The sequence below is a fragment of the Sinocyclocheilus grahami genome, unplaced genomic scaffold (genome assembly GCF_001515645.1).
Source record: "Sinocyclocheilus grahami isolate Dianchi unplaced genomic scaffold, SAMN03320097.WGS_v1.1 scaffold601.1, whole genome shotgun sequence".
In the NCBI taxonomy this organism is placed as follows: domain Eukaryota; kingdom Metazoa; phylum Chordata; class Actinopteri; order Cypriniformes; family Cyprinidae; genus Sinocyclocheilus; species Sinocyclocheilus grahami.
In genome coordinates, this window is record NW_015505780.1 from 397,972 (window position 1) to 420,869 (window position 22,898).

At 34.6% G+C, this 22,898-nt stretch overlaps 3 protein-coding genes across 4 annotated transcripts in view; all 3 read left to right on the forward strand.

Annotated features, from left to right (window-relative positions):
• The window catches only part of LOC107557417 (adaptor protein, phosphotyrosine interaction, PH domain and leucine zipper containing 1), a 19,982-nt gene extending 12,385 nt beyond the window's left edge, over positions 1-7,597 (forward strand). The window contains exons 15-22 of one of the 2 annotated variants that reach the window (XM_016240830.1): positions 2,101-2,280; positions 2,409-2,461; positions 3,388-3,562; positions 4,509-4,545; positions 4,697-4,843; positions 5,784-5,834; positions 5,948-6,037; positions 6,532-7,597. In XM_016240830.1, coding sequence (XP_016096316.1) covers positions 2,101-2,280; positions 2,409-2,461; positions 3,388-3,562; positions 4,509-4,545; positions 4,697-4,843; positions 5,784-5,834; positions 5,948-6,037; positions 6,532-6,681 — 883 coding nt within the window. In that variant the 3' untranslated portion in view covers positions 6,682-7,597. The remainder of the gene's footprint in view (positions 1-2,100; positions 2,281-2,408; positions 2,462-3,387; positions 3,563-4,508; positions 4,546-4,696; positions 4,844-5,783; positions 5,835-5,947; positions 6,038-6,531) is intronic. The other variant, XM_016240831.1, reaches the window with a different exon arrangement.
• A 356-nt stretch (positions 7,598-7,953) lies between these two features.
• LOC107557393 (homeobox expressed in ES cells 1-A-like) lies at positions 7,954-10,537 on the forward strand. Its single transcript, XM_016240800.1, has 4 exons — positions 7,954-8,140; positions 9,288-9,460; positions 10,115-10,216; positions 10,422-10,537. Exons 1-4 carry the CDS (start codon positions 7,954-7,956, stop codon positions 10,530-10,532), a joined length of 573 nt encoding a protein of 190 aa, XP_016096286.1. The 3' UTR covers positions 10,533-10,537.
• A 4,002-nt stretch (positions 10,538-14,539) lies between these two features.
• Positions 14,540-22,898, forward strand: part of LOC107557418 (interleukin-17 receptor D-like) — a 43,519-nt gene continuing 35,160 nt past the window's right edge. Inside the window, exon 1 of the mRNA XM_016240833.1 lies at positions 14,540-14,755. Coding sequence (XP_016096319.1) covers positions 14,642-14,755 — 114 coding nt within the window. The 5' untranslated portion in view covers positions 14,540-14,641. The remainder of the gene's footprint in view (positions 14,756-22,898) is intronic.

Genomic DNA, 22,898 nt, shown 5'->3' on the forward strand with positions numbered 1-22,898 from the left:
GAGAAATGTAGCATTCCATCACTTGCTCACCAATGGATCCTCTGCAGTGAATGGGTGCCGTCAGAATGAGAGTCCCAACAGCTGATAAAAACATCACAATAATCCACAAGTAATCCACACCACTCCAGTCCATCAGTTAACATACTGAGAAGAGAAAAGCTGCGTGTTTGTAAGAAACAAATCCATCATTAAAATGTTTTTAACTTCAAACCGTTGCTTCCGGCTAAAATACGAGTCCATAATAACGCTTGCTCCAGTGAAAAAGTGGTCTGGTCTGAATCAGGAGAGAAATCTGCACAGTTCAAACACAGTTTACAAGCAAAAACCGTTTAAGACTGGATTTTGATGTGAGAGACAACAGGAGATTGGCACTGGAGGAAGCGTTATTATGGATTACGGACTCATATTTTAGCCAGAAGCAATGGTTTAATGTTAAAACACCTTAATAATGGGTTTGTTTCAGCTTTTGTCTTCTCCAGATGTTAACTGATGGAGTGGTGTGGATTACTTGTGGATTATTGTGATGTTTTTATCAGCTGTTTGGACTCTCATTCTGACGGCACCCATTCACTGCAGAGGATCCATTGGTGAGCAAGTGATGGAATGCTACATTTCTCCAAATCTGATGAAGAAACAAACTCATCTACATCTTGGATGATCTGGTGGTGAGGATATTTTCAGCTAATTTTCATTTTTTGGTGAACTATTCCTTTAAGTGCGGTTGTGCTGACACTCACGTGCTCGGTCTGAAACTCTCGTGCCGCTGTTGGAAGGATGGTGAAGGTGTTACAGCCTCCAGAGCCGACTGATTCACTCTCGCTGCAATTTCCTGCCGCCGCGAGAAACATTAGCAATAACTGACTTTAAAATGCATTAAAGTTATTTTATCATGTTCACAGAGGTTTAGGGTTTCATGCATGACAGTAAGAGTTCATCTGAATTCCACACTCACCTCTGGGTTTTCACTGAGGTATATCCTCTTAGAGATGTTGTTTATTGTCGCAATCCACTAAAATGAAAACAGTGTAAAATATTTTTGATTGGTGAATCTGATGAAGCCCATCAAAAGCATGTTTAAAGTCACACTTCCTCCCAAAATCGAAAGAAACAAATTTTACATAGAAATAATAATAAAAATACTTTTAGCACCATTAAGATATTTCATATTATGACATTACATGCATGACAAGAATGCCTATTTTCCCCACAATTTTCATTACTGTAATATTACTGAATATTATTTGTCTTTCTACTCCCTTTATATATGCTGATTGTAATTTTAAAGAAACAGGTAACAATTACAGTAATGAGAATATAATGAGAATTACAAATAAACTCAGAAATAAAATGAGAATTGAGAGAAAATATTAGTGAATATACATTAAAAGTTTAGTGAATATATATTAAAAAGTTGAGTTTTTTTTTGTTTTTGTAAGAAGTCTCTCCTGCTCACCAAAACTGCATTTATATGATCAAACATACAGTAAAAACAATAATATTGTCAGATACTACAATTAAAAATAGTTTTCTGTAGTAATATATATAGTAATCATTTATTTCTGTGATCAAAGCTGTATTTTCAGCATCATTACTCCAGTCTTCAGTGTCACATGATCTTCAGAAATCATTCTAATATGCTGATTTGCTGCTCAAGAAACATTTCTGATTATTATCAGTGTTGAAAACAGTTTATATTCTTGTGGAAACTGTGATACATTTTATTTTTCAGGATTCACAGTTCAAACACAGTTTACAAGCAAAAACCGTTTAAGACTGGATTTTGATGTGAGAGACAACAGGAGATTGGCACTGGAGGAAGCGTTATTATGGATTACGGACTCATATTTTAGCCAGAAGCAATGGTTTAATGTTAAAACACCTTAATAATGGGTTTGTTTCAGCTTTTGTCTTCTCCAGATGTTAACTGATGGAGTGGTGTGGATTACTTGTGGATTATTGTGATGTTTTTATCAGCTGTTTGGACTCTCATTCTGACGGCACCCATTCACTGCAGAGGATCCATTCCCTCATCAGAGAGATGTGATTTTAAATTATTCCATGTTTTCTTTATGAATGCATTGGTGTTTTTTGCCCCTGAAGGCAAGGTCGACCCAAAACGGGCCGTTCAGGCAGTCAGTGCTCTGCGGGCTCCGAGTCTCCGGCGCTGTCGTCTCTGTCTCTAGAGTCGCTGGTGGCTCCGGACACGCCCATTCAGTTTGACATCATCTCACCCGTCAGCGAGGAGCACCCGAGTCAGGCTAAGAGCGGCGCTCAGGGCAGGTCTGTGCTCGAATATCTGACTTATGTTTATGAATGCTTCAAAATTATTAGAAAAAGAGGACAATTTACTGTTGATTGTTATTAGGGAATTACTAAGCTCTGGTTTGTGTTTTTCCCTTTGCTGAAAGAAGGACCAATCCATTTGGGGAATCTGGAGGGTCAAAATCTGAAGAAAGTGAAGGTACGTTAATGAAAATATGTCAGGGTCGGTAAGATTTTGTTTTGAAAGAAATGAATACTCTTATACAGCAAAGACACATTAAATGAATCAGAAGTGACAGTAAAGACATTTATAATGTTAGAAAAGATTTCTATTTCAAATAAATGCTGCTCTTTTGAACTTTCTATTCATCTGGGAATCCTAAAAAATAACATTTATCAGGGTTTCCTCAAAAATATGAAGCAGCACAACTGCCTTTAACATTAATAATAATCAGAAATGTTTCTTGAGCAGCAAATCAGCATATTAGAATGATTTCTGAAGATCATGTGACACTGAAGACTGGAGTAATGATGCTGGAAATACAGCTTTGATCACAGAAATAAATTACATGTTAACAGATATTCACATAGAAAACAGATATTTAAAATTGCAATAATATTTCACAATTTTACTGTTTTTCCTGTATTTTTAATCAAATAAATGCAGCTTTGGTGAACAGAAGAGACTACTTTCAAAAAGAGTTTAAAAAGCCAAAATTAGAAATATATATAATTAGAACATGAGTTAAAAAAAAACCGACTGGATTTAAATGTATGTGTGTGCTGTTTCTTTAATAGCTTAAATAGCACATGAAATGCAATTTGCAATGCATTTAATTTACATAATGTCATGTATTTTCTGGAGAAATAGAATATTCTGGGACATATTGTAGGCCGGGATTTTCATCTGATTTTATTGAATTGTCCAAAGCAGGCTATGATATGATTAATTAATATTATTTTTCCTTTTTTCTACATGAGTAGAAAAGCAGAGAAAGTTATTGCATTCTGATGCAAGATTATAAAATCAGTTTTTAATGCGTGCACAGTATGACTTTTATTAAGAAAATGCATGTTGATTTAATGTTGGTGTGAAGTCAGACCGAGTCTCGCATGTCGTTTCAGACTCGATTCTGCACCAGCTTTTCATCGTTCGGTTCCTGGGCTCCATGGAGGTGAAGGCCACAGAGAGCGCAGACGTCATCTATGAGACCATGAGACAGATCCTGGCAGCCCGAGCCATTCACAACATCTTCAGGATGACCGAGTCTCATCTGCTCGTCACGTGTGAATGCCTCAAGTGAGTTACGGCGTTTGTCTGTCTCACAGCCACGCTGAACTGATCCTGTCTTAATACAAGTCATTAAATATGTCAAGCAGCACTTCAGTGTCATGATTTGAACAAACCCCAAACCAAAATATTGAACCCATATTGTGGCAGTGAGTTTTGCATGGACAAATGTTACTTTAAAGGGGTCATAGGATGCTACATGCACTTTTACAAGTTGTTTGAACTGAGATGTGTGTTGGCAGTGTGTGTACACAACCACCCTATGATGATAAAAATCCACCCAGTGTTTTTTTTTTAATCTGGTTAAATGTTTTCCCCTTTCTCAAATTGAGCCGAGTGACGTCACACAGACAGGCCCCTCCCACGATTGTTTGATTGACAGCAGCGCTTCAGCACAGACTGGACTGGTGGCTCCGCCCTGAATGAGCTGTCATCAGTCCACCATTGTTTCACCGCCGGAGCAGATGTAGACAAGAATGAACAAGAATCTACATAAATGCGTCTATGTTCGCGCGAATCATTCATGATCCAGCCTCATCTACAGAAGAAGCGAGTATAATGTTTAGTAATGAATCTTTGCAAATGGCCTTTCCTAATAATGTGCTAATCAGCAAGTTTCACGATGAATGCGGCTGAAGTAAACAGTCTCTCTGAGAGCAGCTCGGAAGAGAGGGGCGGAGTCAGCAGAGCTCATTAACATTTAAAGGAAAATGCTACAAAACGGCTTGATCTGAAAAGAGCTGCTTTTGACAGGGTAAAAAAGGTGTTTTTTACACTACCATTGAGAAATTTTTTTTCATTAAGACCCCAAAGAATCATATCAACTTGTGGAAAATGGGCATCTTATGACCTCTTTAAGAAAATGTGAAAATGTAGTTTTTCAAAGATTTTGGTCTATGTTTACATTACAACATAGTTTAATGTCTCTTAAAATGTTTTGCTTATTTTTTTCTAGGCTTATTGACCCACAGACGCAAGTCACAAGACTACGGGTTGGTCCTTAAGCAATTATTTAACAGTTTTGTGATATATGTTACTTTTTTGGTCACAGAATGTAAGGTTCATGTATTCAGCGTGTACTGCTCACATTCAAACCCAATCCAGTGCAGTTTTAAAGTCAGTATTTGTTGTGTCATCCCTCAGTTTCCTCTCTCCAGCGTTGTGCTGTGCACGTCACATCAGGAGAACAAGCGCTTGTTTGGTTTTGTGCTGAAGACGGCAGGAGGACGAGTGGACGGACGGCCCGTTACAGTCTGCTACGTCTTTGAGTCAAACAATGATGGAGAGAAGGTACTAATACCTTTATCTCGGAGTAATAAATATGTAAAAAAATATATATATACATACATACATACATACATACATATATATATTATGTTATACTATAATTATTTAGTATACAAAATTTATATAAAATAGAAATTTTAATATAAATATAAATAAAATGTCATATTATATGAAATTTTAATTAATATATTAAGTTACATATATGTATGTTGTATTATAATTTATTTACATTACATATATATAATTATAAATTCTTATATGAATCATTTAATATTACATTAATATTAAAATATCATTATAATAATGTATATTTAAATATTATATTAATATATTACATTATACTATAATCTTAGTATACGCAAAAGCATATAATTTATATATTATTATGTAATATTAATATTTATTTATATTATAAATTCTTATATTAATAATTTAATCAAGTCAAGTCACCTTTATTTGTATAGCGCTTTATACAATACTGATTGTGTATTATATATTATAATAAAATTACTATACAATATATATTTATATAATATATTACTGTATAATATTAATATATTAAAATTATAAACAAACACACACACACACATATATATAATAGTTATTATATAAATAAACATATATATTATTATATTAAGTTATGCAATAATTTATTTACTTATATTTTTTATTTATGTATATAATATATATATATATATATATATATATATGTATATTATTTAATTATAGACTTTTATATGAATATGTATTTCTAAAACAGTTTGCAATTATAAATAATAATATATTATCTATTTTATTATATTTATTTATTTATTTTTATAAACTTCTATAAACTTATACTTGTATAAGGACATGTGTACATACACCTGATTAAAAAAAATATGGATGCATTTGAGATCTTTTTAAAGCTCATCTTGGTGATGTTAATGCTCTTGAATATTAGATCTGTGACAGTGTAGGACTGGCGAAGCAGATCGCCCTCCACTCTGAGATGGTGAGGAAATTCTTCATTTATTTGATTTCAAATGACTCACTCTGTGCAGAAATTCATGTCGGGTCAAATAAAATGGATAATGCTGATGATATGCATGTATTTTTTCCTGATAGGACCGGAAAGCCACACAGAAACAGAGAGAGTTGGACAAAGCCAAGGAGAAACAACAGGAAGAACTTCATAAACAAAAACAGATAGAGAAGGTAAGGTAAAAGTCTTTTTTTAATGTTTCTTAAAGAAGCCTCTCAAGGCTGCACTGATGTGATTAAAAATACAGTAAAAACTGTAATATTGTGAAATATTATTACAATTTAAAATAGCTGTTTTCTAGGTGATTATATAGTAAACTGTAATTTATTTCTGTGATCAAAGTTAAATTTTCAGCATCATTACTCCAGTCTTCAGTGTCACATGATCTTCAGAAATCATTCTAATATGCTGATTTGCTGCTCAAGAAACATTTCTGATTATTATCAATGTATATTTTTGTAGAAACTGTGCTATATATATTTTTTTCAGGATTCACAGATGAATAGAAAGTTCAAAAGAACAGCATTTATGTGAAATAGAAATCTTTCCTAACATTGTCTTTACTGTCGCTTTTGATTCATTTAATGCATCCTTGCTGAATAAAAGTATTAATTTCTTTAAAAAAATAAAATAAAATAATACAAAACTGTGTTCTCCAAACCTACAGGATCTCGAGGAACAAAGCCGTTTGATAGCCGCCTCTAGTCGACCCGGCCAACCAGCTGCTGATGGACAGTTCTTGGTCCTTAGCAACAGCCAATCAGAGGACAGCGATGCAGGAGAGGAGGGGCAGAAAACGGGCGAATCCGAGGCCTGATGGAAACCGTTCTGTGCTTGGGTTCCACGAATATCACTTCCTGTTCTTCAAGGGTTCTCCAGAGTGGCCTGCAGAAACGATGATTTAAAATATGTGACCGCAAAATATGATAAAAAACTAATTCATATGGACACTTCGGGGAAAACGTATCGAAAGTTGTTATTTGTAGGAATCCTGTATTTTTACCATATCCGTTATTGAATTGCATTTGCTTTTAGAGGGTTTTATATATGTGTGTGTGTAAATGAATGCACTACACCTGAAGAGACGTAAGGCGACGTTTGTTGCTTTATTTCGGTGAAGTTGCACGTGTGAGTTAATACTGTATGTTGGACTTCGTTTTCTGCTCTCACGGATAATGTTTTAAGGCTGCATGTGTTTTCGTTCATATCACGTCAACGGTGACAGAATTTAGAGTGAATTTCACAAAACGTGTCAAGAGCGTGATGTATTACGGTAATTAAAATAATACTAAATATCTTCATTTTCTTTATGCAAATCAATTCTTTCTGAAATATGAGCCGTTCTTGAGAGATTCGGTGAGGTTCATCCTACTGCATTTCAGAATGATTTCTATTTTGTGTTCGTAATTCACACAGTTCTGATTTTTGTCTATAAGCTATTGCAACCATGTTTCATAATGTTTTTCATCTACAAACACATTTGTTTGGTCAATGTTACAGTTATGTGATCACTCAGTGTTTCTGATCTGATCACTAAGGAAAATGTTTTGTTTAAAATCATGTGATCAAATGCCTTTGAACTTGGGATGTACTTTAATTTTTTTGTTCTGTTTTGTATAAGATATTTTGAAGTCTGCATTGCACATAATGGCCCAATGTATTGAAATGCTTCAGCTTGTGGATAAAAGAAACAGGTGATGGAATTTCGAACTGAAATATTCATTTTTGCTTTTCTCCAAGTAGCAAATAAGGTAAATAAGATTAGGCACTAGTTGACTGCTTTCTCATAATGCTGGAGATGCGGCACAAGGAAATGAGGAGAAGATAAATCCCGGGAACGGGGCCTAATTTTCTACCTGGTGAGTAAAAAGAATGGCACATCAGCCTGTTTTGTCTCTTTCAATAGCAGCTTTAAGGGATTCAGCGTCTCCAGAAGATAACAGGTTGAGCTTCAGGTTGGAACGCCTCATTCTGGACCCTGAATTACCTGCAGTCCAGGGGCCCCATGCGGAGGGCCGGCGGTTCTCATGTAAAACGTTCAGTCTCAGGCTTTAATTAGTGACGTTTCGGGGAGTGTGGAGCTATAAAGATGAGCCTCCAGCTCTCAGATGACACCAGAAGAAGAGGACAAGATCTCCAGATGGCTTCTCTCACAGTCAGCTCGCATCAGAACCGCTCGATGCCCAGACAGTCCACCTTCACCATCGACAGCATCCTGGGACTCGACAGACCGGACCAGAGAACCGTGCTGTCAGCACCTTACCGACCGTGGACAGGTAAAATTACACGCACTGTATGCACAAATATATGTTAGAGATGTGTTTTCATATATTTTAAATGCAGAATGGACAAAATAGGCTAAATCTTAATTGATGATTGATGAATGATTAATTATCACAAACAAACTGGTTTGTAGCACAAATAATTTCACCGTATTTTCCGGGTGTATAGGCTATCTTTAGACTATTTCCGTTTATTTTAAAATAAAAAATATTGCCCAAAATATATTTTTTAAATATTTGGAAGTAAAAAAGTAAACAATATTGGGGATGATTCATGTAAATTGCCTATAATTTAAAATAAAATAATAAAAGTGGTAATTAATATTAATATTAGGAAAAAATAAATAGATGAAAAATACATTTTCTTTCACTGAACCGGTTCTCTGGATAAAACAAAGATTATTAGACTTTGTTTTACAAGAAAATATTGCTTCACTCTTTCCTTTCCACTTCAAAATGTCACGTTTTATTCATTACTTTTTTTTTGTAATTAGCCTATTAATTAAATTTGCTTCTGGGAATAATTTCGAGATAAGAATGAACCGATACTGTAACCTATTTAGGCTAAACAAATAAAAAAAAACAGAGCAGTTTGGTTTCTGAGAATAATTTAAGTGATGACTCGGTTTACTGAACCGTTTCTCTGGAGCGACTCGTTCGAACAATCTGATTCACTTAAATGAATCGCTATTCACAGCAATAGCGCGCACGAACCGACGGAGTTTTACTGAACCGATTCTCTGGATAAAACAAAGATTATTAGACTATGTTTTACAAGAAAATATTACTTCACTCTTTCCTTTCCACTTCAAAATTTCACGTTTTATTCAGTGTGTTACTTTTTTGTAATTATTAATGAAATTTGCTTCTGGGAATAATTTCGAGATATGAATGAACCGATACTGTAACCTATTTAGGCTAACAATGAACCGATACTGTATTTAGGCTAAACAAATTGAAAACACAGAGAGCAGTTTGGTTTCTAAGAATACTTTTAAGTGATGACTCGGTTTACTGAACCGATTCTCTTAAGCAACTCGTTCGAACAACCCGATTCACTTACATGAATCGCTATCCCCAGGGATAGTGCGCACGAACCTTTTTTGAGTTTATTTCCTTTAATGTCATTTATTTATTCCAGACGTGAAGCCAGCATGCCAGAACCGTCGCGTGGTCGCAGACAGTGATGCTCCAGTGGATGTGAGGGCGAATGAAGATGGTCAATCTTACAGTAAATCCCCAGCAGACTCGTACAGGAGAACACTGAACTGGTACATCGGGCGCAGGACGCGAACGGCTTTCTCTAGTGTTCAGGTAAACGTTGACCTGTACATCATGTGATTTACTTACAGAACCATAACATTTATTTGTCTAAATTATATGTCCCAGCTAACAAAAATATGATCTAAGAATGTTTTGCAAATGTTCTTTTTATGTTATGAAAATGTTATTTCTGAACGTTCTCTGAACCTTTTTTAAACGTTCCAAAATCGTTTTTTGTTTGTTAGGCTACATTCCATTTCATCATTTTACAAATATTATGAAAACGTTACTTTAGAATTTTCTCAGAATGTTCTAAAACAAGTACACTCTAAAAAATGCTGGGTTAAATACAACCCAGTGCTGGGTAAAATAGGGACAACCCAGCAATTGGGTTGTTTTGGCCCAGCGGTTTGATTAAATGTTTAACCCAACCCAATTGCTGGGTTTGTCCCTATTTTACCCAGCACTGGGTTGCAATTATTTTTTAGAGTGTAGTAACATTTAAAAATGGTAGATGAACATCCAACCAAAATCAAGTGCACAAAAAGTTTCAGCAGTTACAGGCTTTGAAATATAATTTTGCAAAATATGTTGAAAGCTGCCATGGACTATTTGTGATTTCTGTATAATAGCTAAAAAGTAACTTTCACAAAAACTGTCATTTTGTCATTAACTATCATTTTTTAAAATGTCAATGTTAAAAAGATCAAGATATTGGAGAGTGTGTTTCAAGTGAACTCGTACCCAGGCATTGATATACGTGAAGAACTTGCTGAGAAACTGCATCTAGATGAGGACAGAATTCAGGTAAAGACTGATCTGAATTTATATATTGAACCAATATTATTTATTTAGTATAATATTGTTTGTTTTGGGCTTTTTGAATATGTAGGCCTGCAGATGTAGGACTTGCAAAGATACATAACATCAACTGTAGATGATGAAATGTGTCAGAGATTTTTAATAAGTTTATTGCAGCTGTTTGATTAATATTTTTATGTTTGTCTCTTAGATTTGGTTCCAGAACAGAAGAGCGAAGCTGAAGCGTTCACACAGAGAATCTCAGTTTCTCATGGTGAAAAACGTCCTCAGTGATTTACAAACCAGCAGAGAAGAACGCTGATTGTCACAGATCCACATTTGTTCATATTATTATTATTTCCGTTGCTCTGCCTCGCTCGGTGATGTTGTAATTTATTATATATGCCTTTACCTGTTTTGTAATGAATAATTATCTCTGACTATGATTTAAAATGATTCTTATTGTATTTCTTATTGTGTGTTTGCTGCAAATATAAAAGAATAAAGTCAATATAAACACTATTTTAATCCGGCTTTTTAATTCAACCGTAAATTTAAAATTGTCTAGTTCCAAGTGGAGTTAAGTTAACATTATCTTCTGCCAACTGTTGAGCAAACACAACACCCCCCCCCCCCCCCCCCCCCCTCCTCCAAACTAATTAGTGCTTTGTAACTAGAATTTAGTAAACCTATTAAGTATTGATTGGGTCCCATAGGGGGTTTCTCTTGGCATTTCAAAAGAATTACATTTGCATTTGAATTAGTCATTGGATTTTAACATTTCCAGCACTTGCACAGTTTTGCATACTTGAAGGGATTTTAAAAAAATGTTTATATTATATTATATTATTATGTATAGTGCCAAAATAGGTTGTGATATATGCAAACACTAGGTGGCGCTATTGTTTCGAATGATTTTTAAAAATAAATTTTGTAACAAATACACTGAAAAAATTGAAACAAAAATTAGACCATTTTTACTTAGAAATTGTTAGTAAATACTTCACCATACTTACACCATAATCATTGTTTTATTTACAACTTAATGAAAAATATTTTTTACAGTGTAGACTAAAAATAAAAACAAACTTTAAGCAAACAAATGCAATATTTGAATCCTTGTAATAATATAATGTATTATATAATTATATAATATAATGTATTATATATTACAGTGATCTACGTAAAACAAAAAATATGAAAAAAAAATATTTTTGTACACTAAAAACTGATTTATTTTTTATTTTTTAGATAAAACAAAGATTACTGCAAGGAAATACTGTCTACCTCAAAATATTACATTTGAATTCAATGTTACTTGCCTTTTTTATTATTATTATTTGTGAAATTTACTACCAATTACTGAGTGAAAATTGTTTCCTAGCTCTTTCAAGGAAATCAAAAAATGCTTTTCAAAAAATATTTTAAAATAAAATTATAGTCCAAAATGTTTAGAAGTAAAACACTGAGGTAGGAGCAATTTTATTTAAAATATTGGGAATAATCCATGCTAATATTAAAAATATATATTAATTAATATTAGGAACAACAATATATTAAAAACACTGGATAATAATAAAAACATTTCAAACTTCAAAGCCATGCATTTCTTTCAGGAAGAGGGACACATATTTATGATTTGTCCAGAATATCAAAGCACATTTTCACAAGGCAATGCCACACATTTACAGCTTTATTATAAATGAGTTTTATGCAGGCACTGCATTATGAATGCATCATAAAGCTGTAGGGGCATTGCTGGTGTGGTCATCTTTAAAGCTGCAAACAAAAGCAGCTTGTTTTCATGTGAGTGTCGATAACAGAAGCGGAGCTGAAAGAGGATCCACGATTCCTCCGGCCTCCTGTGTTCGGTCTTTGATCTGAAACAGGATCGTTGGATGCACATCATGGCTGTTGGCTAAAGAGCAGACGAGCCGAACTTTCTGTCGGTCTTTCTTTCTCCCAGCATTTGAGACATGGCCAGAAATATCATCAGGATTACAGAAAACAATATTTTGCAGGTGATGTATATTTGGAAAGAATCTTGACTGCTAACACTGAAAACTGTATCTATTGCTCCAAAATCCATTACTTCAACTCTCACAATACAATTCACCTAATTAGTACTAATTTTTGCTTTAAAATGTTGTCTTGCACCTGCACATGTCCACATTTCATGAAGTAAACTATTTGCTGGACTTTGTTCATCATCTGAAGGTACAGTTTGATTTGAGGGTAGTGAATATGCTTTTATGTGTCTGGTTTTAGTACAAACTGCATGTAATTTAAATATTATTGATAGTTTGAAGAATATGTGCTCATTTTAGCAATCAAGAAGATTGTGAATAACACATTCAACAAACAACTGATGCAGTAACCAGTCCAGTGACCTCATATCATCTACAGATCATTCAAAAGTCACTAATGCATCAATAATCCACTATTGCATATGATTACACCCTCATCTAAAATACTTCAGATGTCTAACATGTTTCAAGAGTGTCATAACAGGGTGTGAATCTCTCATGAGGTCTGTCAGGTTTTGCAACCTGAAATTAAATTACAATGGAATGTGGAAGTGTGTTTACCACTGTACAAATGAACATGGATTAATAATGAACTATGAAATAATCCTGTACATGTTCAGAATAGCATACTTTCATACTACTTGCACTATTTTTGCAGCATGTACTATGCTTTATGGAAATATTTTGCATGTATAAAGTAGCTAGATGATCTATAGATTGAATATGTAACATGATGAGATCATGTGGCACCATATACTGTTGTTCATGGTTAAAATCACTTTGGATTATGAAGCACAGCACAATAATCTGCACTGTAAAACAATTTGTTGAGTCAACTTAAAAAACTTGCTGCACTGCTGCCTTAAAAAAAATTATTTGTGTGATTCAGTTGTTTCAACATGCGTTTTTTAGTTGAAACAACTAGTTCATTCAACTTTCAGATTAGTTGAAAGCCAATAAACTTAAATTTTCTTGTTGAACAATTTATAATAAATTTGTTATGTCTACGAAAAAAAAAAAAGTTGAAATACCAAAATCTCTAAATTATTTTTTATAGTGTGGTAATCAGTTTATTGCATTAATACAGAAAATGTGTTTACATATACTGCAGAAAGATGTTAGTATGTGATCAGAACACAAAGCATACAACATTTATTGTAAATGTGCACGGTTTCACATATTATTTTCAAAAGGAAAACATCATTTTAAACTTAAAGGGGTGGTTCACTGTTTTTTTTCTAGGCTTGATTGTGTTTATGGGGTGCAGTCTAACATGTGTTAATGCTTCGTTTAAAAAAAACACATTATTTTTCACATAATTGACCTTTATTCCACACCGCTCTGTCCCTTCTCTGAGAAACGGGCTGATCTTTTCCTTCTTTTATGAAGCCCCACCCTCAGAAATAGGCGATGGGCTCTGATTGGTTAGCTAGCCCAGTGTGTTGTGATTGGCTAAACCGCCTCTAGTGCGTCGTAACTTTGCAGATATTATTTATGCTCAAACAGCAACATTACACACTAACTAACATTAAAAAAGTGAAATCGCAATCAACCACCCCTTTAATTTTCCAACAGGAATGTCTTTTAATTCTCTAGTTCTTTACACAATAATGTATTAAAAATGTGCTTTATTTATTTACTTATTTATTTATATGCTTTCTAAAAAATTATTACTTCATTAAACAGGTGACATCATGAGATGTGTAGCATAAACAAACACAATAATTAATATATATAATAATATATTTTAATGCTCTAAATTATATATATATATATATATATATATATATATATTTATATATATATAATTACAATGTGAAATAAACGTTTATTGCTGGATTTCTGAGATGTTATTAATATACATGTTAAGTATTTATTGTTATATGCAATTATTTTGCTAGTATTCGCACTGTATTTGCATACTACAGAAACAGTAGGATTGGAATGGCATTATGCTGCACACACACACACACACACACACACACACACACACACACTCTCTCTCTCATACAAACACACACACTCTCTCTCTCTCTCTCACACACACACACACTCTCACACACACACACACGCTCACACACACACACACACACACACACACACACACACAGACAGAGAGAGAGAGAGAGACACACACATACAGAGAGACAGAGAGACACACACAAACACACACACACACACACACACAGAGAGAGACACACACACACACACACACACACACACACACAGAGAGAGAGAGAGAGAGAGAGAGAGAGAGAGAGAGAGACACACACACACACACAGGGAAAGGGAAAGAGAGAGAGAGGGAGCTCCACCTTGTGAGGCTCTCGCACCTCCTTCACAATCTTCGGCGGAGACTCGCTCGCGTTCATTCCCATCAGAGGAGCTTCATGGACGGACAGGAATGGCCGGATCACGGAGACGCGTTCACTTTCTCACGGCTTTGTGCGTGTTTGTGTGCTACAGCGCTCCGGTGAACGGAGCAAAGAGAGGAACCTCGGACAAATGCAGCTACAAGGTAAAGACGCACTCGAGCGAAATCTGTAAAACGATGATGTTTCTGTCAGTGACACGAGCTGAACACTTTACCAGCAAGTTTAGTCACGTCACATCAGCTCAGAGGAACATTTACAGCTTCTTTCCTGCTTACAGCGAGAGTCTGGAGTCTCAATGAGAGGATTCAGCAGCTAGGGCGAATTATTGATCACAAAACTGTTTTTGTAATGTGTGGAAGTTAAAATACAAGTATCTTTGTTTGTAGGGCAGATTATGTGTGTTTATTTGGGTGTACACTATTAAAAATAAAGGTCTGATACCATGAACATTTGTAATTTTGCATATCTTTAATAACATGGTAGCTGGTTTTAGACCAACTTAGACCAGTATTATGTAAATACATACATATTTTTTTATTTATACAGCACATTATTTATTATTATTATTATTATTACTTTTTTTCCTTAGTCTTAATTATTTAAATGTTCTTTCTGTTCTTATATCTCGTATATGTAGGTATGTTTGTACCAATAGCACCTAAAAAACCCCACAAAAAATTCCTTTCCAAAAACTGATTCTGTTCCAAAAACCTTACACTAGGTAACTGGTTTGTTGCTGGTCTGAGATGGTCTACAAACTAAAACCTGCTAAAACTTAATTTTCCCTCAAGAATGTCTTTTTATTTTCTATTTCTCCCAAAAACCGTTTATGTTTTGGTGAATTAAAACCCCAGACTCCAAACCACTGCTCTAAAGACACTTTTTAATCTCTAAAGAACCACATGCAAGCAAAAAAGTTGAAGGATCTTTATTTTTAAGAGTGCACCTGTATGATTTATGCTGTTTTGAAAGTGAAAGTCTTGTGCAAACAGTGTTCATCCGGTCAGGAGCATTGAGCTTTGGGAAATGGCCTTTTTAGTCGGTCAGATGTGTGAATGAGTCTCTCAGTTGGGTCTTTTGTTGATCTTTTGTTCCTGGCGTTGACCTCTTGATGCTTTTGTGAATGGAGTTGAATGGTGATTGACTAGAGATCACTGGCTAGATGGAAATTTAAAAAAGTGTTGCAGGTTTTCATTCAAACATTTGGTTGAATTTATATCCTTTTATTGGCATAGTCCAAAGTATGGCGAAACATGTTCAGAACAAAATAAAACGTAGATATTTAATTTTGAACATATGGTTTTTTTAAAGGGACAGTCAGCCAAAAATGAAAATTTAGTCATAATTTACTTGTTCCAAACTTGTGTGAGTTTCTTTGAGCTGTTGAACACAAAAGAAGATATTTTGAAGAATGTTGGTAACCAAAAAGTTGACAGTAGCCATTGACTTTCATAGTACAGTAAAAAAAAAGCCCCTTTCACACAGTAATCCCGGTGAATTTCCGTAAAATTACCAGAACGACTTAACTGGTAAATACACAAATGTGCTGTTCACACATGCAACGGCGTTCCATCTTTTTACCGGTAAGATACCGTTCACACATCAGTTCCAAAATACCGGTAAACTCAGTGATGTCAATCATCCACCTGTGGAGAAGCGCTTTAGTTTCACTCTCTGTCCAATTTTACTTCATTTATTTGACTTCTGAGTGACAGGTGTAAGTGGGTGATCACACGGATCACACGGTTTTGTTCTTAATAACACAAGCAGAGTAGTACTATAGTACGGCTCTTACTATAGTACGCAATAGTAACTGCAGAGCCGCATGCTGATGAATGGAAAAGACAGCAGGGTCTTGAGCGTGAGACGTATAACGGTCAGACGTCCGTCTAGCACAGGGGTGCCCTAACTCGGTCCTGGAGGGCCGGTGTCCTGCAGAGTTTAGCTCCAACTTGCCACAACACACCTGCTGGTAAATTTCTAGTATGCCTATAAGAGCTTGATTAGCTGCTTCAGGTGTGTTTAATTGGGGTTGGAGCTAAACTCTTCAGGACACCGGCCCTCCAGGACCGAGTTTGGGCACCCCTGTGCTAGCACGTGTGTACATAGATAAATAATTAAAAGCAGCAAAACTTACCATATAAACAGCTCCGACACAGCTTTGTGTTTGGCTCAAAACAGACTTCTTACGTCAGCGTGTTCTTGCGTCGGACATATCGGTAATCTTAATTCCTTGTTCACACATATCCGGTAATTTACTGGTAATGTTACAACTTCTCATACCGGCAAATTGCAAGAACAAATTTACCGGGATTTTTGAAAAGGTCCTGTTTACACATGATCTCTTAACGGTAAGTTACCGGTAATTTACCAGTAAAGGCTGTATGTGTGAAAGGGACTAATGGCTACCGTCAACTGTTTGGTGGATGTTTAATACATGGTTTAACCTTTTTGATTTTATAGACAGCAACGTGACTTCTTTATTAATGAATACAGTAATGCTTAATTGTTTTGCATGATCAGTTGTGTAGTTATTTGTGTATATGAGTTCCCAGTTATGTGTTTTAAAGCTTTTTTGGACTATTAAGCATTATTTTGAGATTTTCGAAAGTACTCTTGCTTATGTTTTATGCCTTTCCAACAATTTCCATTTTAAAAAGACCAGCTATAGATATCTTTTGCAAATATTAGTACCAACCTTTTCCTTTTTATATGAGTATCAGGTATCAAAAGATTATTAAAAAATGAATATGGCTGTACAAGATTCTTCACAAGTCCATGTTGTGTTGTGGTAGTGTTTATCTTTGGCTTTTCTTCCTGTTGACCCGTGTCTGGGTCGTTTGCTGATGACAGACAGGCTATTGACGGACAGATTGCCCCACAATCTCATTGTCTTGGAGGGACAGGGCTGCTTTGAAGTCATTTCCCATAGGAAGTCAGTGAACGGTTTGCTCTATTAAAATTCTTTGGCACTTCCTTTTAGGAAGCACAGTTTGCCTCCCTCCACTGCTACATCAAAGCCGTCCTGTTGAGAGAAACACTTCAGGTGTGAATGAATTGTGTGTTCTTGTGAGCCGTTACACTTTTTCTTCTGCGCTGACAACTGGGCTGAGACATAGTTGAACTGCTTACTTTTTATAGAGTACAGACAGTGTGTGACTTCATTCATGAAAGCTAGCAATTGTGAAATTGTCTTTTTATATGCATTTTTGTGCATATTGAAGTTGTGCTTTTGCATGCTCTCATTGACTCTTTAATGCTATTTTGAGATTGTAAAATTACTGAGGCATCATTATTATGCTTTTTACCATTTCTTAGACTTTGGTTTAGCAGTTTCAGTCACTAAGTAGTAAACGTTGGTGCATAATCCATCATGTCATGGATATAACTGATGCCTAAAATTAGATGTCAAGTCAAGTTAAATTGATATATATAGCGCTTTTCCCAATACACATTGTTTCAAAGCAACTTTTCATGCAGAAATTCATGATGTTTATGTTGATGCATTTATAGTCACATTTAGCAGATTAGAGTTGGGCAATAATGTATTTAAAATTTTACTACAAAACAAGCAGTCAGACAGTTGAGATTTCCTATATACTAAATATGGCCCTATGCGAGTACACCGTATGTATTCAGATGATGTTGGACATATATATCCAACTTATTAATATAAAGTGCTGGGTGATAATATAGTGATGAAAAAAATCAGGCACTTGAGATTTGCTATATTGCTTTACGTGAGTGTATTGAATGTATCCAGATACACTTGGATATAATATATAGAGCTGTGTGATTATATAATTTATATTTTGCAATAATATGAGCAATCTAGCTGTTGAGATTTACTATTATTACATATACACTGCAGGTAAAGTAAGATTTACTTATGCAACTTTTAATATGTATTGTAGAGGAGAGGTGAGTTATTATTTTTCAATGCAAACGTAGATAAAATTGGCAGAAAAAGAAAAAGTAAGCAATCCCCTAGAAATGTCCGCTTTGCATGGGCAAAAACCACTAACATTTTCAGAAAACATGAAAAATCGATTAATTAAAAAAAAAATGTTAATGTATTTTTTTGTTCTATTTTTGTCAAATTATATATGCAAAGCCATTTTTGTACATATGATTTTATAATGAAGTTGTGCTTTTGCTTTCTGTGCTTTAAAGTACCTTTTGGCTCTTTAACACCATTTTTATATTGTAAAATTACTGAGGCATCACTTTTATGCGATATACCATTGCTTTTTAGTGGTTTAGTTGCAAATTATGATGCATAACCTGTCCTGCTGTGTTTGTGCTATGAATATGAATGATGCCTAAAACAATATGTGTTGTAGCGGAGAGGTGAGTTATTATTTTTCAGTGCAATCAGACATAAAATTGGCATAAAAAATCTTGACATGGTGGGTTAGAATGCAGTCACCTTGCGTGGGCAAAACACAACTCGCATTTTCAGAAAATATAAAAATTTATTATTTTGAAGATGCAAAATTGCAGTTTTTTAAAAGAAATGGAATTGTTTCTGTTGCATGTTGTCTCTGTAGAGAGTTTTATACTTTGCATCATTGCATTTTTGTCAATTTTCATACGCAAAGACAGAAAAAAAAGTGTTTATTTTTAATATGCAAAAAAAGTGCTTGTTTGTGTCACATGTCTCTGTGGAGAGTTTTATACTTTCTGTCTTTGCTTTGTTTCCTGTTTTTGACTGCACAGTTAAGGTTAAGTCTCAGCAAAAACAAAGGTAGATATTTAAATTGGCCTCTGGCTTTGTTGGGCTCCAGACGAGGCTCAATTGGTTCTCCGATGGGGGCCTTTTGGATTCGGATTAAAGTGGTTGTTCTCTCCGGAAGTCCCAGGCCTCTCGGCTCAATAGCATCCTGCCTTCGGCTTTCCAACGAGCTCTGTGAGATATTCCAACTGCCGGGGTATCATAGGGAGTCGTAGAAATAAGCCTAACTTTCCTTTCCTTCTCAGAGACTGACCTCAAGCCCCGTATCTCTGTTTAAGAAATAAAGGAATTCATTACGGAACGGATATTACCGGCTGTGTAATCGGTTTAACAAAAGTCTTGTTCCCGTCCATCTGGTTTAGTTATGCTCTCTGAGAATGATGTCAGCCAAACCTCACAAACATTAGCAAGCATTTCGAAATTGTTTGCAGCGAGAGCAATGGTTTCTGGGGGTGCGATTAGCATCGAGGGAGGCCGTGTTTTTCATGTGTAAACCTCAGTTGTGTTTTCAAGGGAATTGAGGGCCTCAATTAATATTCAACTACGTAGAGCTCACTTTTCCTTGGGCGCTCAAGTAAATGTTTTGCAGAGAGTGTATTTATTTGTTCCCCTAAGAACTTTAAAGCAGTAGTTCACCAAAAAATATTTGTCTTTATTTACTCACCATCATGTGGTTCCAAACTAGTTTGATGATTATTATGAATATCGTTGGCTGTTTGATGAATTGCTTTTGTTCCTCTTTTATAAGTCTTTTTATTGGTAATTATTGCATAATGCATAATTTAAATGACTGACTTTTTTCCTGTGATAAACAAGAGATGATATTAGGCAAAATGTTCAGGCTTCTCTTTGACAGATGCTGTAAAAAAGATTTTTCTAAGTTGTAAATAAAACAAATAAAAGAGTATGTTGGAGTATGTCAAATAGTATACTGGAGTATGTTTTATAAGAAAATACTGCACTGTAAAAATTATTTTTCAAAGTTGTAAATAAAAGTAAAGTATGTTTTAAATAAAGATCTTTCTACTTAAAAAATTCATGTTGAATTCACTGCTACTTGCCTTTCTTTGCAATTAATTAAAAAATGTACTCCGTTCAAATAATCACACAACTTGAGTGTGATTATTTTCTTCAGCATTTAAAGTAAGTGCATGTCTGTATTCAGGAATAGTCTATATGACTTGTGCACTACATTCCAGGACTTCTGAAGTCATATGATGCCTTGAGGAGTGGTGAGGAGCTAAACCAAATTGAAGGCGACAATATTTCTCTCCACCATAGCTCTAAAATCTCATTTGTAGTTGTATATTTTAAAGTTGCTGCATCACATTTTGATCATGTTAAAAAAACAATGGCACGATGCATCAAAAGGCAACATTTTATCACAACCTTGAATGAGATTTGAGAGCTCTGGCAGATGAAAATGAAACATTTTGATTTGTTCCTCGAACAAAGCTATTATATATAACTTCAGAAAACATGGAATGCACTTTTATGTTACTTATTTTGTAACTTAGAAGTATAAATCTACTCTGAAAATGTTTTGGTGAACAATAATAATCAATTACAAAGTAATGGCATGTAGCACATGCAATGTGTGAAAACACATGCCAGCTGCCAAAAATAGTTTGCAACAGTGTACTCGTATTGTGCGGAAATGAGCACTGTGAACATTCTTCTTAACATCTTAATAATAATACAGCGTTGGAGCGTCATGAGAGTAATTTTTGAACTGTTTCTTTAATCGACTGACTTTGGAAAGTCAATTTTGACCTTTAACAAAACAATCAGCAATTTACAACTTGGAAATCATATTTCCCTGTTTATCTTCCAATGTTTTTTTTAAATGAAAACAATCTTCTTAAAGGGATAGTTCACCTAAAACTGAAAATCCTGTCATCATTTACTCACCCTCATGTTGTTCCAAACCTGTATGAGTTTCTTTCCTCCGGTGAACACAAATGAAGATATTTTGAAGAATGTTGGTAACTAACCTGTTGCCGGTAGCCATTGACTTCCAGTATGGAAAAAATACTATGGAAGTCAATGACTACTGGCAACTGTTTGGTTGCCAGTGTTCTTCAAAATATCCTCTGTGTTCACTGGAGGAAAGAAACTCATACTTGCATTACCTTTTGGGTGAACTATTGCAGGTGCTTAATGTATTTGTTATTTTTAATGAGAAACATTTATAAACCAGAATGCATCTTGACTACTGATCTAGAAGAGGCAGCAGCCATACTGCACGAATGGACTCAGAAACATGAATTTCAGCGCTGAAATCTCCCAGTTTCAGTCTATTATACTAGGTCAAATAAAACAAAAGCAATAATGGCCTGTGTTTTACTGTGTCCCCAGATGAACACAAGCAGAATCCTGGCCAAAACCTTCCTTTATTACCGTGGTTCAGGGATCTAATGCAAGACCTTGAGTGCATATATGGGCCTTTTTCCATTTCTGTGTGTGTTTCTCAAAAGAGCCCTCACACTTTGGTTCCTTGTTCTCGTAACATCTGGTTGAGGATGAATGATGGGGAAGGGGGTGGGTTTCATACGCTCACGGTGCGGAGAGAGAATGAAAGGGGGGTTCGCCATCTTAAGGGTGCATTGAAAACCATCCAAGCAGCTCGTCACCTTGGAGGCTGTGTCTTGTAGTGCGGTGGGAAAATCCCTGGTTGGCTGGCTCTGAATCGGCCCGGTTCATTGAACCGCTTTGAATTCTGGGACGGAGGTCTTTCAGCAGCGACACTTCTTTTGACCGGACGAGTGCTCCTGCCGCTCGCTCTGAATGGCAGGATGTCGCTGGTAAACTTAGGTGTGCTAAAAGTGAATTAAGAGTTGGGACACTCTGTTCACCTCGGCTGGGGGCCTGTGATTGGTCAGTGATTTTTCTGTGATCCCGTTAAAGTTCTCGGTCTAAAGTTAGTCTGGCCTGCTTTTATTTTTGGACCGTATGACATCTTACATTCTCACATCACATTATGAATGATTTTATATTGTGGTTATTGTTAATAGTTTATATAATATTTTATAATGTCAACATCAATATTTTATAATATAAAATATATTTATATAATGTACTATAGTGTATATATATATATATATATATATGTTTATTTATTTATTGACAATTTTATTAAATTATATAAATAATTTATATATATATATAGTTGTTTATTAAATGATGTACAAAATTGTGAACTTGAATTTAAAAATAAGAATAATTGTTTATTTTTTGTGTTATTCAATGATTCATTTCTTAATATATTTAGTTATTTAATTAGTTGAATATTTGTTCGATTTTACATATGTAGTTTAGTTATTCGTTATTTAATTTAATATATGTATTGATTTATTTCTTTATATTATAATCATTTATATTGCATTAATTTATATTTAATTAACTTATTTAATAATATTTAATTAATTATTTATTAATATGTGTAATTATTTAATTAGTTATATATGCTTATATACAAAATCATGATTTTTTTTACAATGAACTTAAATACTTAAGAAATTAAAATAATTGTTTAATTATTTTATTTAATA

Bases quoted from the DNA above. Each gene is read 5' to 3' on its own strand.
- LOC107557393 (XM_016240800.1), top strand. From the start codon at position 7,954: ATGAGCCTCCAGCTCTCAGATGACACCAGAAGAAGAGGACAAGATCTC. The intron at 8,141-9,287 runs GTAAAATTACAC...TATTTATTCCAG, and splicing joins ACCTTACCGACCGTGGACAG to ACGTGAAGCCAGCATGCCAG. The intron at 10,217-10,421 runs GTAAAGACTGAT...TTTGTCTCTTAG, and splicing joins TAGATGAGGACAGAATTCAG to ATTTGGTTCCAGAACAGAAG.